A 16,970-nucleotide genomic window follows, 5' to 3' on the forward strand; every position below is an offset into this window, starting at 1 on the left:
CTAGGAGGCAAGAAGAAAAGGGTTTTGTAAGCTTTAAGTACAGAAAGATTAAAGTAAATGGGAATCAATAGTTTTCCATTGGTTTATGAATTACAGCATGGTCTCTGTGTCCATTACTGTTTGTGGAACTTGCAGAAGGAAACAAAACAGGGGCAGTTGTCGAAAAACTGAGTCAAATTATTGACTCAAAAGTTGTTTGTTGCAAAAACAAAACTCACAAAGGCGATAGAACAAGTGCAAGGGGAAGATCAAGCGTGTATGTTTGTGCGTGTTGTGTGTTTACCGCCATCGTCGAAGAGCGCACAAGAGTTACCAAGCGAGTTCGAGTTCTGGAGGAACAGATGAGACTGTATAAACACACGTGACCCTGCTAGCGCTGTCAGCTGTCCCAGTTGCAGTTGGGACGTGTGAGTTTGTGTGTGCATGCCTGCCTGCACATGCATGAGGTGTGTGAAGATTCATGTTCCAAATGCACAGCTCGTTGTTGCAAAAGTGCAGGAACATTTAGACAGAGGAAACGTGACAGAAGCAAAGAAACTGAACAAAACAAACATGGTTAAAAAACGCTAAACAGACACTTTTACTCGCCCCACTGAAAATGGCTCTGCGACCCACCTCTGGGTCCCCGACCCACCAGTTGAGAACCACTGCTCTAGAGGACATTATAATTCCTCTACATTTGGGTTGATTTCCGTGAAGCTCAATGTGAATGCTTGGGGCAAAAGATGCCGCTGACTCTGTAACGGAGGCCGCCAGTGTGGCTCTATAAGCTCACTCTGCAACATGTCAAACTGCATCAGGCTTTTGTTTTGGTCTTGCCAACAGCCATATAAGCAGTAATGATGGCCCACAAGAGTACTAAAGGTCTTTTTTATAATACAATGAACATAATAGTTACAGTATAATTTTACTAAGCAAATTCGAGCTTTAACCAATCTAATGCTACAGATTTGGAATTGGAAAGCACAAACCCTTATCTGATGTGCACTCACATCAACAGCGCACTCATAAATTCCCCAAACATGTTTTGGTCTACTTTAAAGATTATTACCCTGAACACTATTTCTTCATAAGCATAAGACATGTCTGGCTTTTTTTGAACAAATATTTATGTATTTGCAAGCCATGAGCTTGCTAATGTAAGTCAGTCCTCTTTTAGCATCTTTTAATTTTCTCTCTAGGCATAGTGGCCTGTTTAGTCTAGACACTATGACATATCATTTTTTGTCCTATTTTCCCAGATACAAGTAATTGAATTGTAAGTGTTAATTAATGAAGAAAACTCAGAAGTGTAGAAAACTGCAGCTCCTCAAGTGTTCACTTGGGTCCAAGCTGAAGAACCCAGGTGTCGGACACCCATGTTAAATGTCAATTTACATTTTACCAGCAGAAATACACGTTTACAGCCTGGTTAAATAAAAATTGGTCTGGATAGTTCTTCAAAGTTACACGTAATGTACAGGGGTTGAATTTATCTTATAACTCAACCGTTTTGATTATATGGCTAAGGCTTATTTGACTGACAGGTGAACGCGTTGCTGCTGTTTTCCAAGAGGTTAAGGCCCGCCTCAGCCCCGCTCTTGCTGTTGCTAGGTTGAGACCAATGGGTGACTGAGACTCACTGAGACTATGTCCATGTTTAATACATAGTAATATGTATAATACATATCGTCTATGGACTAAACCTACACTGTAAAAACAAAAAGTCATGATAACATAAAATTCTAAGTTAGTTGGACTTCAAGTCTATGAAAATGTTGTGTTAACTCAATATTATACGTTTATGTCACCTCAACTATTAAATGTTTTCCGACTTTGAAAAGTGATTCATATTACCTAAAAAATGGCGAGCTCTATTTTCGATTGAGAGGAGTATTTCTCTTACCTCGGTGTCGCAAGGGGGTTTCGGAGATGTGGATGGAGATGGAGATGTACCTGTGCTGGGCAGTGAGTCTGAATGTGCTCTTTTGTAATCTGGAGAGTGGCTGGATATCCCAGTTTTCTTGGTGAGTGAAGATGCTGTGCTCATGATGCCGAGTCTTTTGGAACAGTGGTCGAGGTCGTCAAAACAATTCTCCAGGGGGTCCAAGTCGGTTTTAATTGTATTCCGATTTTAGAAAAAGAAAAAGGAGAGAATACAGAAAAAAAATATGCTTAACAGTCCGATCAGAGTTCTTTGTTGTCGTGTAGCAGCTGGACGCCACTATCATGGATCTCGCACTGTCTCGTGAGAGTTGTGTTCACAGTTGCGTTGGACTTCCTCCTCCGAAAATAAACTTACCAGCCTCGACACCCGAATCGCACTGATTGAAGCTGTACACCAAGAAGTTCAGTCTCTATGCCAAAGCCTTGGCTTCAGCAGGAACAGCTTCCCACAGACTCTGTCAACAACACAACTTCACCAGCAAGTCAAGCTTTACAAACATTTCAGAAGACAAGATCCACCCCATCATCAATAGCATGCTACAGTCCCATTCAAATGGAAACCACCCAGTTTACATAAACCAATCACTGTATGGCGCAGAAAACGCTTTCGATAGAGTAAACTGGTCCTTTCTAAGAAACACACTATACAGATTTGGCTTTGGGGAATCATTTATTAACTGGGTCAGTACCCTATACACCTCACCAACAGCCACTGTTATCACCAGTGGACAATCATACCAACCCATCACACTGCACAGGAGGACTAGGCAAGGATGCCCACTCTCCCCCTCTTAGTCATCACCATGACACCATGTCAGAACACCAACATAAAAGGGAATTCAAACCCCAGACATCGTCATCAGATAACTCTGTATGACCCTCAGTCCTCACTTGAAGAAACAATTAAACTTATTCAATCATTCTCCACTATCTCTGATTACTCCATTAACTGGAACAAATCCTCTATTCTTCCATTAGATAATAACAGCTTGGATGTGGAATCCCACAAAACACAAATCCCTTTATGCACAAGACACATCTAATATTTAGGTATTGAGGTGTCCATCAGACTGTCAGTTGACCAGTCTTATTTTCAGTCCACTATTGAAAACAATAAATGACAATCTCCACCGCTAGACGAACCTCCCACTATGCATCGTAGGCAGAATAGCAACCATTGAAATGAAAATTCTTCCAAAGATTGACTAGCTATTCACAATGATTCCGACACAACCATCTCTAGATGTCTCACGCAAGCTTTCTCCTGAAGCCTCCTGTCTCTCACCAGCACCCTGAGACTGGGGGGGATTCCCACTTTCCCTCTTCTCTACCTTCAAAATCCATAAAAAAGAGCAGAAAACAAGAGCAGAAAAAACAGCAATTTATACAAAAGGAAAAATGTATGATTCTGTGTACATTTTGGCCATGAAGGTGTCCAGAGGGTATAAAAAAGATTAATGCAATCAAATCAACTTTGTTGCTAGTCTTTTACATATCCAAGACTCTAATCACCATTCAATAATCATAATAACTTAGCATTTAAAGGGTTACAATCCTGAAAATAATATAATGTTTGGTAGTTTTGAGCAAGTCAGAAGTTTTTGAACTTCACAGCAGTAAAATATAAATACATTTGAGGAGTGCACAAGGGTTAAAGTTTCCACATAAGCAAAGAGAATCACTAAAAATGTTTAAACTAAACTGATTTAAGTTTACTAAAATAGAAATACATATATTCAATTTAAATTGATTAATTCATTTAATTCAATATTTTAGGTGGATTCAACTTTGGAATTTTTAATTTTTGATTTCAAGTCAAAAGAAATTAAAAGACCATTTTGCCTAAACTAGATAATTTCACAGGAACTGAATTGTGATTTTAAAGTTTTGTTAACTTAAAGATTTAATTAAAAGTGACTTGATGTCAAGTTAATTTGACCAGAAAATTGTATTTCTTTGGAATAATCACATGTTTGTCTCAACTAACTTTTTAAAGTTAAAGCAACTAGTTTTTTGTTTTTTTTAGTGTAAACATATATTGTCCAGGTCAAATTCCTTAGATTTTACTTTCTTGCGAGGCACAAAAAAAATACAAACTCAAAGTGTGCAGTACAGTAGCAACCAAGGCAATACTTCTTCAAATCTTTTCAAAACATTCATTATAAACTCTGTCCTCCTCAAATCTGGTCTTGAAAACTGATTTTTATGTATTTTATATGGTTTTGCAGTTTATGAATGTTGAGTTTTCTCAGCATAAGCACAAATGTTTAGCCTCAGAGCCTTTTGATATTTTTGTCTCATTCAGTTATTCCTCTTTTCAGAATGAAGTTACTATCTGTCCAGCTTTGTTAAGAACGTGCCTTATAAAAACAGTAACGCACAAACATAAATGTGTACTTACTAAACAGAAAGCAGAATATTGATTCATCTGGAGGGGAAGAGGTGTTCCTCTTACCTCTGTTTGTTTTTTATTTCATCCAGTGGTTAAGTTAGTTATTCATCTTAGATGTCTTTCCGCACATCTTTCTCTCTTTATGATTAAGAAAAAGCTGTATTTTATATCCTGTATGTCATTGCCCTGACATACTCATGTTCTTCTAAATCGTAACATCTCTCTCTGTCTTCCACTCCTGTATCATTTTGCCTTCTGCTCTGTCTGCATTTCATTCCCATCTCTCTGATCCATCCAGATGTTTCCTCCACTTCTACACTCGGTCATTCATTGGTCTCTCCACACCTGCTCTAGTTCTCACCTCAAACACTCCCCCCCCCCCCCTCGTCTGCTTGCCGTGAGGTCGTGAACGCCTTAGATCTCCCCTCTTTGCTTCATGGATCACTGCGAGTAAACCTGAATGAGAGAGCAGCTGCTGCCCAATTTGCTCATTTAAGACAATCAATGAAAATAACACTGAAGGAGTACAATACTTTCAAAGGATTATACATAAACACAAAGGATCACTCGCACACAAAAACACATGCTCCAGGCCGGCTAATTGTTGGCTATTAGTCTGCAAGTCTGGGATTGCATGTCTTATTAAATACAGAATTTCAAATGAGGATCGTTAAATAAGAAAGTACTCCCCTTTTAATGAAGCTAATTTATATGGAAATTACACATAATACTGACGATTCAGCGAGAGATTTATCCTCATTGGGTGAAGGGGAGGATTTATAAGGGGGAGGGGGGGGGGGGGGAGGCAGCGGGGGGGAAGCGACTGTTCTTGGACTCTTTCTGCGAGTTGGTTCAGGTCATGTATGTTTGGGTTGGAGTAAGAACACTCAGTGTATGTGTGGGATGTGAACTCCTGTCCTTGTGCTGACCCTGCAGAGCTTCCCTCTGATCCATCACGCTGTCTGATCGCCCAGAGAAAAGCCATTACTCTGAAACAACACAACACATTAGCAGTGAGCTGCAGGTGTCTCTTCTCGGCGCCTTGCTCGTTCCTCACACTCCTTGGATGTCATGTTTACAGTGCCCTAACAGAACACTGGACAACAGAGCAGCCGAGGTGGAGGTCTCTTACCTCTGGAACATTTGAATTGACACATTGGAAATAAGAATCAACTGCTTGATTTTGTGACGTCTCTGCACATTTGAGTGTTTAAGAGGGCTGAGCTGCATACTGTGTGATACAACAATGTTTCAGTCTTTCTCCCTCTGACTGGTGATTTATTAATGCAGGGCTGTACGCAACTATGCCCCTGCAGACTGCTGCTCTCCCTCAGGCGAGAAAAAAAGCTCAGCGTTGCCCCCTGGTGGTAATTAGACAGAAAGGTAGAAAATGACCAATATTTCCTTGCGTCTCCTGACACCACCCAGAAGGGTTCTATAAATTAAAAATATAAAAAGAAAAAATCAAGTAGGTCTTCAAATATATCCTCAAGTGAAATCGGTGGTAAATTTGTAGTGAGCAGGAGTCGTGGGAAGCCTCAGAATCGAATATGCTGTGCGCTCAGCCCTCAGTCACCTCAGGAGTGGGTAATTATCTACAGCACTCATAATTTACTGTGCACTTTGAAACTCCAGCGTTTTTGCCCCCCCTCCCCCCAAACATGGGGTTTCCATGGAGACATCTCTACTCTTACAAATGTGAACACTGTGTTAAAAACATGTCCAACAAGTTTGTGTAATGAATAAAAGCTTTATTCAAACATGAAGAAAAACAATGGCGGCAAAGGAAAAAACGATCAGATAGCACAGGAATTTGCATAAATACTTACCATCAGAGCAGTTCAGAGACAACATATTTGGAAAGGAAATATATACCGTAACATCTAAAAACAAGCAGCAAAATAAAAACAAATCAAGAACAATGCAAATAAATAAGTACAATAAACATGTGTCTCTTCTGTGCATGTCTTTGTTTTTTTTTTTTTTTTTTTTTTAAAGAGATCTCCTGGTCAAATGCAAAATTGTTGCCACCTAGAGGCTGCTCATACAGTTGAATTATTGATGTCCTTATCTGCGTTTCCAACAATGACAAATTGCACAGTTTTGAATCGAGTAACTCAAACTTGTAAACCATGTTAAGTATAGAGAGCGCCCGAGTGGAGAAGCGGTGTTGTGATGCTCTGACATAAATACATATTATGCAAACAAAAAGTGCATTCTTGTGGGATTATACAGGCCACTGTGTCTCTAAGCGAGAGGGGGTGTGAACTGCAGGGCGGCTCGTGTGTCAGAGCCTGAACGTCTGCCGTCTGACAGAACGAGCAGGAAAATCCTTACAGATTGTTTCACTCTGCGAAATAAAGTTTGTTTGCTCTACATGCAGGGTCGTGACAAAAACTGAAAAAATGAAAAAACACCTGCAGGACCGGAACAAACTAAACACAACACTGACCATTTCCTCCTCTCCTCTGATGTTATATTTAACTTGTGTGATGATGAGGGCTCCATGGTGTAATTTCACTGTCATAAAACATGTAGTTGTGAAAGCTGCAGTGGAAGCCTGCAGCACACTGTTCAGTGAGCACTGTTATACAACTGAGTTCATTTTGCTCTAATAAGGCCATGAAGTTAAATCAACTATTAGGCTAAGTAAATGTTTTACACTCATACCACAATGATTATCCAAGCTAACAGTTCAGCAAGCTTCATTCTCATATAAAAAAAAAAAACAATTCCTATCAATATGGATGCAAAACAAATCTTCACACGTGTGTACTGAACAACAGTGAATTTTCCCCCTCTATAAAAATAGCTTAAAAATCTGACACATATTGTATTACAGTGTAGGGTTAAGTTCTTTTTTTTTTTTTCCTCATTTATATCTGAGACAGTTTAATAACAGGCTGGTACAAAAGTCCTCTGCTTCTCCTTTCCTCCTATGACACTGCCCGACACTCACGCGGGGATTTTAAGACAACCTTAAGTCACAAGGAGGAAACGCTAAAGGGAGCAAAAAGTTACCATGGCGTCTTCGTCTCCTCCCTGCTCTCGTCTTAGAAGTCCCCCGAACTTCACGTTTTCTGCACACAGCTTCACCTGCACTATCTAGTGTTAGAGCAGGAGTTGGTCCATGATCAAAAAGAGGGCGTGGCTGAGCTTCGGGTCAATGTCAGAATCATCGAAAAAGGTGAAGCAAGGAGGACAGGACGACCACAGAATCTCTCTCGCACGGAGAGGTGGATCTGAGGGGCGTCCAGACATTGAACACAGAAGCATTTAGTAACCTATAGAACACACAGCGATCCACGATCCACAGTGTTTTACACACAGAGGTGCTGTGGGACCTGAAACGAGCTGTACCTAAGTGAACTGAAAGACAGGGAGTAACTGAGAAATCAAACAAACCGGGCGGGAGCTCATAAACAGATTGTCACATTTCATGCTCTGCACGCAGGCAATATATATATTTATATATATATATATATATTTCTTTTTTTACGAGACAAGCAATAAACATTGTTGTCATCGGTGTCATCATCATCCACACCCAGTTAATTCACACACAAAGTAGGCAAAACAATACTGTCCACACACGAGTTAAGTGCACAGGCATACAAACACCTCCCTCTTTGCAAACACGCCTCCCATTGCATCATGGGATGTTGTTACTTGTAGGGTAAGTGGTGAATAGCTTCTCCCCTGATACCCAAGAATAAGAGACCAGCAGAGAAGGCAACACAACGCGACACAAGCAGAACGAGTGATACAAACCACCGACGTTATAAGGACACTTGAAGAAAGATTGTATTGTTTCGGGTTAACTGAACGCACTTGCTATGTACCGCTGTGTTTGCTGGTTATAGCGTCTCAAAGCATAGAAAATAATATCTTTCTGAAGTATACGGCAAAAAGATTAAAGAACTCAAAAACTTCTTGCAGCAGTTGTGAAAAGGCCACTGAATGCATGTTGGTGTGTGTATGTGTGTAAGAGAGAGAGAGATGCAAAGTCAACAGCACAGGGAGGAGCTAGCTATGACGTCTGCAGCCTTAAAACCCATCATGCATTGACTGATAACGGAGAAAAGACCTCATGGCAGTCTCAAACACAGCTTCCTGCTTTCTAGCCATGCCATTATTAAGGATGTAACTGCGTGCATACACTACAGCGTCAAAGGTTACGGTACAGCTTCCTCTGGTCGAGTCACTTGTCAAGAACCTGGACGAGCCCCCAGTAAGAGGCTGAAGCTGATAACCAGGCCGCTGATGAAAGCAAAAGTAAAACACTAAAAGGGCCTCAATCCTGCAACACATAGGATTTCAAAGGCAGAGGCTGTCAAACGATGGCAGTAAATGATCAAGGAGTTAAGTACGAGCTTCAGTTGTCTGGCTGCAGCCACACTGAATACCTCTACTGAATAGCAGACATATGTCTCGAGAGCAGTTCATTTAGGATGGTTTAGTGACAACAGTAATGTATCATGGTGCCGTCTCAAACTTTAAACAACATCCCGTACAGTTAAACTGTACTTTCACACTTTAGATGAAGTTGCCCTGAAGTAAAAAATCCACATTTTTACAGTACTGTTAAGGTGAACTGATCCATTTCAAATGACCAAAGAACAACTCAGTTCAAAGTACCCAGCCAGTTTAACACAAAAGGACACTTTGAAGAGCTAAATCAATCCTGTTAAAGCATCAAAACCACCTCTGTCCTGCCCTCGTCCCATCTGCAGAAAAAACCCAAATCAAATACTTAACGTTTCTGCCGACAGTCACACCGAACCTTCTCTCGAAAAGGAGCTTCAACTGCGTAGGGACAGTTATGCAAGGTTTCTTAGTGCGCCGAAACATTAGAGAGCAGTACACAGAATCTGAAGTTGTGTGAAGACATAATGTCACATTGTCAGAACTCCCTCACTCAGTTTTTTTTTTTGTTTTTTTTCCTTCCCCTTCCTCCTCCAAATTCTTCAATCTCTACGAGGCTTTGGCTTTTCTTGCCCGCGGCGATGTTTTGTCCTCAGACTTCACAATCCCATTGGTAGCACCTCCTGATGAAGAAATAGATACATTGCTCACGCATTTATGTGTGAAAAGAATCTGAAATATTTAGTGTGCGAGACATAGACTGAAAAAGATGACATTCATTTTGTATGAGGGACGAAGGTTTTCTAAGCACTCACCCCTTGTAGGCTCCCGTTTGTGAGGTCTGCTCTTTGGACTCACTACCTTCTTCTTTGACGCCTGGTTCTGGCTGTGCTCTCTCCACTTTTTCAACTGGAAGTTAATGAATTTCCACATCATCCAGGCCTGCGTCAGGCAGATAGCTGCCAGACAAGTCATCCTGAAGGGGGGGAAACAATTTACAAACAACTAAAGTGACCTAAACTGTGAAAAAGGAAAACCAAAACTTCATGTTGAATACCACGGCTGAAACAACTACTCTTCTTGCGAATTGTCACAAGTACTTGCCTTATGGTGAGTACATTGAAGTTTCCCTCTGCTAGAGAAAATCCTTGGTTTTCTGTACGGGGAAGCCCGAAGCCAAATGTCAGAACTGAGAGTGTGAGCGTGAGGAGGCGGGCTATGACAAAAAGCAGCGCCCAAAGAGTAAAACTGTAAACGGAACAAGACATGACATCAGGTTTTTCAGATCACACCACTTGAAACAACTTCAACTCGTTGTGTAAGATGAACTTCAGGATTACCCCTTCTGTTTGTTCTCGTCACTGAAGTAGAAGAGGCGCGAGGCGTGGAACAGGAGTTCCACCAGGTAGTGAGGGACCAGAAGAACCAGGCCCAGTCGGTGGAGGCTAAACATGACGGGGCACAGAGAGAGGGGATGGCAACAAACATGAGACAACATGGTGAATAAAGGGCGGGAAAAAAGCTACTCTCCTTATAGAATTAGACATGAATCAGTATATTAAAAACCTGTCTGTTCCAGGTGTAAACATTTTTGCGGATCAGTGTTTGTTCTGCTTTTGAGGGGTAAAATTCAGAGTATCTAAACCAAAAAAAATCCAACACTTTTGTTGTGAAATAAAATCCTCTTTTCATTTCAGATTCATATCAGTCAGTCTAACTCCGCTCAGTATCGGCTGCGAGACCCCAGGAGACAAACAAATATGACCCTGACCTGGATAGCTTAATTTACAAACACCATAACGCTATGGTTTACATGAGTGATGGTGAAAAAGAAACAACAGAATATTAGCATTTTTCAAAAAGGATGTCTTTGAGATGAAGCATTTTCTTAGCGTTAAAAACTACATCTTTAAAATCAGCAGATTCCAGACTTTAAGAACTTTGTACAAATTTTGTTGGATGAAAGAATAAAGAATTTTCACAATCATAGATAAGAGACTGGTTGTGGATTATGCAGAATTGTTCAAGGACAACAAAGGGCAGCCAAATAGGAAAAGTACTGTCCATCCTGTATTTGTTATTTTACATTTACATATTTTCCTGCTACAGCAAAACGTCAAATGTCTGAACAACTTGATCAGACAATGAGTGAAACACTGTCTTTGCTTTCAACATAAACTGAACTTTTCTGAAAGATCTACCAGGAACTATATCTTCAAGAATCTGATAAATAAAGAAGACTCGTTTCACTCACTTTAGGACGTAGGCACCAGTGATGTGAACAACATAAAGGCAAATGTAATAGAGCTGGCGGGGGATGTCCTCCTGGAGAAACAAAACAAAGAAAGACGCAAATAAACATCAACAGCTGAGCACGATGTGAGCCGCATGTCAAAATATTTCATTATGAAGACTTTTAGCAGTTTTAATTTCATTAAAAATGAGATTATCCATCTCATGACACATTTAAATTGAAGGTAACTTGTGTAATGGTGTATGTAATGATTGTCTTTCAAGACTGCACATGTTAAAACTCAGCCAAGCAGGGCTCATCTACAGCTTTTTATCTTTGATTGTTAAGATTAATTATCTTAACTTATTAAAGCAACAATATGCAGGAATTTGGTTTGGTGCACTTTGGCGCCCACCCGAAGGTCTCCAAGTGTAACTGCACTAATGTGCATTGGTTGGCAAGCTGACCGTTGCTCGGTAACCCTCTCTTTTTATCTTCATCCATCTCCTTCCTCTTTCATCTCTTTGCCTCAGCCATTATATCAAAGCCGTACAAACGTCAGCCCACTGCAAAACTTCCATAGTGTTATAATAAGCAGGCGGCCGAGGCGATCCGTGGACTTGGGAGAGACGCTATTCTGCCTGTTAAAAGTTGTACTATTAGATAGACTTTAAAACTACTATTTTAAGATGGAGAAGTTGGGGGCCCTGGTAGCCTAGTGGTTATTGCAAGCATGTATGGATGCAATACACATCTACATAATATCATATAAGCCATTTCTTTTCTATACCGGTCCCATCATGGTGGTTTCTTTACTTCTGTACAATAAATGTAACAGATTATTGAAGGTCAGAGTGAATACTCAGAGCTCACATGTGCTCCATGATACTTCACATTAACTGCAGATGTCTTCTGTTGTTTAGTCTAGCTTCTATCAGTTGAGATTTATGCCTGATGTAAAAGCTTATCTCCCTCCTAAAGATTTAGACAGTATGATTCACGCAGTTATAACATCTTAACTTGACTAACTCTTTGTATGTGGGTTTGGACCAGTCATACACTTAACGCCTGTAGCAGTTTCAAATGCCACTTCTTGCCTCCTGACTGGAAAGAAAAAAAAAGGGATCCCATTACTCCGGTGTTGCTCTTCCTCCTTTGGCTTCCTGTCCGTTCAAGGATCATTTTTCGAATTCTCTTAACGGACTGTCACCTTACCTAGCCTAACTTCTCTATCTTCATACTCCAGCTAGAGCACTGAAGTTAACCAATCAGCTGCTTCTGGATGTGCCATAAACTGGGCTTCAAACTAGGGACCACTGATCCTTTGCCGTTGCTCCCCTGAACCTGTGGAACATCTTACCACTATAAATGTGAAATCCCCCCCCCCACTCTTGAATGCTTTAAATCCCTGTTCAAGACCAATCTCTTCTCTTTGGCCTTCCTTTCGGGATCAGAACTTTTTCAGGCCTTAAACTTTTTTTTCACTATTACTCTAACGACTATTTTATGAAGAATTCTTGTTTTCATGTTTTACCTTTTTACTCTGTAAAGCACTTTGGTCAACCTTGGTTGTTTTTAAATGTGCTATATGAATAAAGTTGACTCGACTTGACTTGACATCGGAACAGTCCTCAGCTGATTCCTCATGGAGACAAATGACAACAGCAGTGGTTAGAGGAGACATTAGCTGACTGATGTATAAACACTACGGCCGTCATCAAACTGATTGACGTGGATGTAAAACCCAAATTGAACAGAACAAACCTTTCACCTCCTGTCTGAGAAGCAAGACAGCTGTTTATCATTTACAAAATGTTTTTCTCTCCTTTTACAGCTAACACTTGGATTTAAATGTCACTCACCTTTCGTACTTTTTGAAAGTACAGCTCGGGGAGTGCGTGAAGCCAATAGGCGATTTGGCAAATGTAGAAGAACTTGACCTGAAAACTAGACAGAACAAAGGTTGTCCAAAGGAGCCGGGGCGTTATTTCAGCATGTACTGAGGTGAGATTAATATTATTTTACTCAAAACTCTATTTCAAATGCAATAACATAAACCATAAAAATAAATCCAGTGAGAAAAGGTGAATCAAAAATAGTCTTAAATAATGTAAAAAAAAAAAACATCACTTTTCATTATTCCACGATATGAAACCTCGACTTTAATAGATAGAAGATTGATACATGATTCCCAAACAAGTTCAAACATAAACTGCTCAAGCTTATTGTGGTTCCTTGCGGAGCTCCCAAAAGCCTTTTCCTTGCGTGATTTGTTAATATTTGATTGTGTTCTCTGTTTAATTATAAGACATGAACTAACGAGCAGTAGGTAACAATAAATCTTTACTTACACCATGTAAGTGTGTGGGTAACCCTCCCATAAGAAGGTAGGATTCGTAGCAAAGTCCTCCTGTCAAGAGGCAAAAAAGACAGAGAATAAGAGAACGACTAATGCATGCTGGGACATTGTGTTTCTCTCTCCGGGGTCCTGACCCTCGTACCGCTGTGAGGATGCTGCAGCCCCAGATGAAGGAGAACAGGTAGAACGCTGCAAGCTGTCCGGACTCGTTGAACTTGCTGTGTTTGGTTTTTGACAGGTGCAACCTCCTGTTCATTTTCTGAAATCAAACAAACATATCAGAAACGGATGGAGGAGACATGTAGTTCTTTCCTTTTTTTTTTTTTTTAAGAGCATACATCACGCTGCCAGTCACTCATACCGCTATCAGAACTTCTTCAATTATAAAGAAAAATATTTGATGTATTATACTGAATCCATCTTTGTCCCCCATTCTTAAACTGTAAGCACATAAGAAAGTCTTCTAACTGCCAATATTATAGAAGGCAGAACCTGTTTACGTAATCACATAATAACTGTGAAGACTGATGAGAAGAGTGGAATCCTGTTCTGAGAAAAGAGAGACAGCGGTTTAAAAAAAAACCTTCTACCCTGTTGAACCTTTTCCATAAAAGATTTTTCTGATTATTGGAATACAAACATTAAAAAATATTTTTCTTCTATTGATGCTCGCCCTCTGGGAATTCATCCAACAAAAGACAAAAGCTGTGAGGAGCACGAGCAGTTTCCGTCATTATGCGACAGCGCAGCTGGAAATGTTTAGAGCCGAACGATTAATCGGCCAGCCGATATAATATCAGCCGATATTGGCGTATCGAGCGATTATCGTATCGACTCATTTTATCACAGATATGCGCCGATATTTCTAGATTTATTCACTAGTCAAAAAGCACGTCATTCAGTGTCTTACACTAGCAGTTCTCTATCACCAGCAGAGTGCGCTCTCTATCATCAAGTGGTGACGCACATCGAGCGTAGTTACTTTCCAGTTGAGTGACCATCCTGTCTTTGTTAAAACACCTTTTCCACAAGAGTTTGATAACTGCATTTAAGGGATAAATGCCACAAATGTGTATATCTATCTATCACTAAAGATTGAACACAGATCAAAGAAAGATAACGGCTAATTTATTGGTATCAGATTTCTTTCCTCAAAAATCCCATATCGGTCGGGCCTTAGAAATTTGGACATGATTAGAACAGTTTATGTTTCCCCTCATTACATTTTTAAGCTCAACGTTTTTAACGATCAAAAATTGAAGTCACCATGTAACAGACAAACAATGTGGGTGGCCAATATCATGGCTGATGTACTCACGTCCAGAATGTACTCCTGTATTAACGCATGAAGGATGACTGCAATGAGCAGGTAGAAAAAAACAGTGGCCATATCTTTAGGGCCGTATTGGTAAAAGTTCACGGGCTCAGTCTTCTCATCTGAAGAAAAACAGAAGCAGAAACACTTTTGTCTAAATGGCGGCTTAAAATGAGTAAGCAACCACTGAAGTGACGGATGATGAAGGGAAGTCCAGTTAAACTGCAAGGTTGGCTAGACAAGTGTGCATTTGGCTCACCAAGAACTTGTGTGACGTTGTACTGGACTGTGATGAACATGATGGCAAACTTTGCCGTGACCTGGAACACAAAAGAAAAACATTTACAATATTACATGACAGATTTCAGTAAGAATAAAAAGGTCTGTCCCTGGTGGCATCCTTAAACACTCATTGTGTTAATGAACTAAATGTGTGTATGATCCTCTTCAATGGTCCCATGTCAGTGTACTATTAAAACTCTGTCATAATATATATATATTTTTTGCACAGGTGTACAGAAACAGAATGTTTATCTTCTAGTGTGAAAGGATTGTGGAAAAATGCAGTCATCATTTCATGCACATGTGTAATGAGTGAACACTAGATCCACAATTCTCAAAACTAAGGTCTGCCAAGGCTCTCCTGATGCATTATAAGCTCAATATGATTGCGGCAATGACCTACTTGTGTCAGTATGATGAGTGTGTTAACTTAGTATAATGCTTATTGTATCTTCATCTTTGCAGGTAAAAGGGCTGATAAGGACACAAGTCGTATTTATCCTTCTGTTATCAGGAGTCCATTGGCTTGGTTTAGAAGATTAGGACAGGTTATGGGAGAGCATCCTTGTCTCATTCAAAGGTGGCAAGGTGCTAGTCAGTCGAACCAAAGGGTAAAGCCATTAAATGTGGAGCATGCAAACAGGCAGACTACTTGACAACCTCACTGCCTTAAGGCCTGATACATGTCAAGCTATGGAATCGCTAAGGGGGGGGGGGGGGAGGGGGCACTTGTAAAATGACATGTCAGCTGCAGGGGCCTCCTAACTATCTTTTTTGGCAAGCAGAGTAAGACATACGAGAAGGGAAAGTGAAAGACACGCAAGCGACCTGCCCCTGGAGTGCTGCTCGCTGCTGTCAGCTCACGACACTTAGCAGCACAGCCTAGCATCACTCGGCTAACAACAGCACCATGCCCCGTCTCCACTCACACAGTACCTCAAACATCAGGCCGAGGAGGATAATCATGGCCAAGCACGAAACCATGTCGGCGTGATTTTGGATCACAAACTCGTGGCTGAGCACCGGCGGGCTCTTGTTCTTCTTGCGGAAACCCATGGCTCATCGACAGGGCTCTCCACTCCTCTCCCGTGTAGCTTGATCGGAGGTAGCTCTTTCCCTCCTCCTCCTCCTCCTCCCGCCCCGCGCCGCCCCCCCCACGTCGGCGGCTCGGCCTGCACGTCTCAGCGGATCGATGGATGTTCGCTTCCACCCCGGCAGTTCCCTAAGCACAAAGACCCCGCTGCTCCTCTTGTGTTTTAAAAACAGTCATGAAGTTGCATCGCATCAAACCAAACACTACAGCAAGCAGCAGAAACACCCACTTTTTTTTTCTTTTTCTTTTTTTTTCTCCTGCCTCGCGAAGTCAGATGACGGGCCCTCCCACTTTAAGAGACCCATTCATGAACCGCCCAGTGTCACTGACGGATTGACGTAGAAGGAGAACCCTGGCCCGTGGTGCCTTCACGCACCCCACGTAAACGCCGTTTTACAGAGCAGTTGTTTTCACGCAAATAGCGAAGACTTCAATCAAGCAGTAGGCTTGAACGTATCTTGAATTCAACTTTAGGGTCTCATACAAATAATAGGATGTAAGAAACGTTACAGGCTATTTAGGCAAAAAATATTAATTATAATAATAATACATTTTTATTTATAAGCGCTTTTAAAAACTCAAAGACACTTTACAATAGTTAAAAACAGAAAGAACAGAAGTAAGGACAGTTTAACGGGCATTGCAACATTACACATAAAATCATAAAGACAACAACAATAAAGGTAAACACTACAGAAAACAGAAAATACATCACAATCATACATTAAACATCATACATTTTAAAATAAAATAAAAAAACAATGGCGTATGGGGTTCCAAAAGTACCACACATTTTTTTTAACATTAGGTGGCAATACGTTTTGTTTGCGTCAATTTCTTTTATTTTGAAATAGAAATTAAAATAGAAATGTATTTTTATTAATCAATTATTATTGATTGATATGTATGTATGTAAAGGTTTGTGTGGATATATGTATGTACGAAACTGGGAACTTGCAGGCAGGCTTGGGAACATATAGCCTCTGAATAACTTATGTTTAGAGT

General features: G+C 40.6%; 1 protein-coding gene across 2 annotated transcripts; it reads right to left on the reverse strand.

The window, feature by feature from the left end:
• Positions 1-6,048: 6,048 nt before the first annotated feature.
• zgc:113278 (Translocating chain-associated membrane protein 1-like 1-like) lies at positions 6,049-16,263 on the reverse strand. 2 transcript variants are annotated; one of them, XM_065961254.1, is made up of 12 exons: positions 15,809-16,263; positions 14,850-14,910; positions 14,594-14,712; positions 13,418-13,534; positions 13,268-13,326; positions 12,779-12,863; positions 12,451-12,558; positions 10,938-11,008; positions 10,024-10,128; positions 9,788-9,931; positions 9,499-9,659; positions 6,049-9,366 (listed from the first exon to the last, which is right to left on the reverse strand). In XM_065961254.1, exons 1-12 carry the CDS (start codon positions 15,926-15,928, stop codon positions 9,293-9,295), a joined length of 1,224 nt encoding a protein of 407 aa, XP_065817326.1. In that variant the 5' UTR covers positions 15,929-16,263; the 3' UTR covers positions 6,049-9,292. The 2 variants fall into 2 exon arrangements, with proteins under 2 accessions (XP_065817326.1, XP_020496463.2); XM_020640807.3 differs by lacking the exon at positions 12,451-12,558 and having other exon boundaries at positions 15,809-16,259.
• Positions 16,264-16,970: the final 707 nt, after the last annotated feature.

This window comes from Labrus bergylta, chromosome 12 (genome assembly GCF_963930695.1).
Source record: "Labrus bergylta chromosome 12, fLabBer1.1, whole genome shotgun sequence".
Taxonomy (NCBI): domain Eukaryota; kingdom Metazoa; phylum Chordata; class Actinopteri; order Labriformes; family Labridae; genus Labrus; species Labrus bergylta.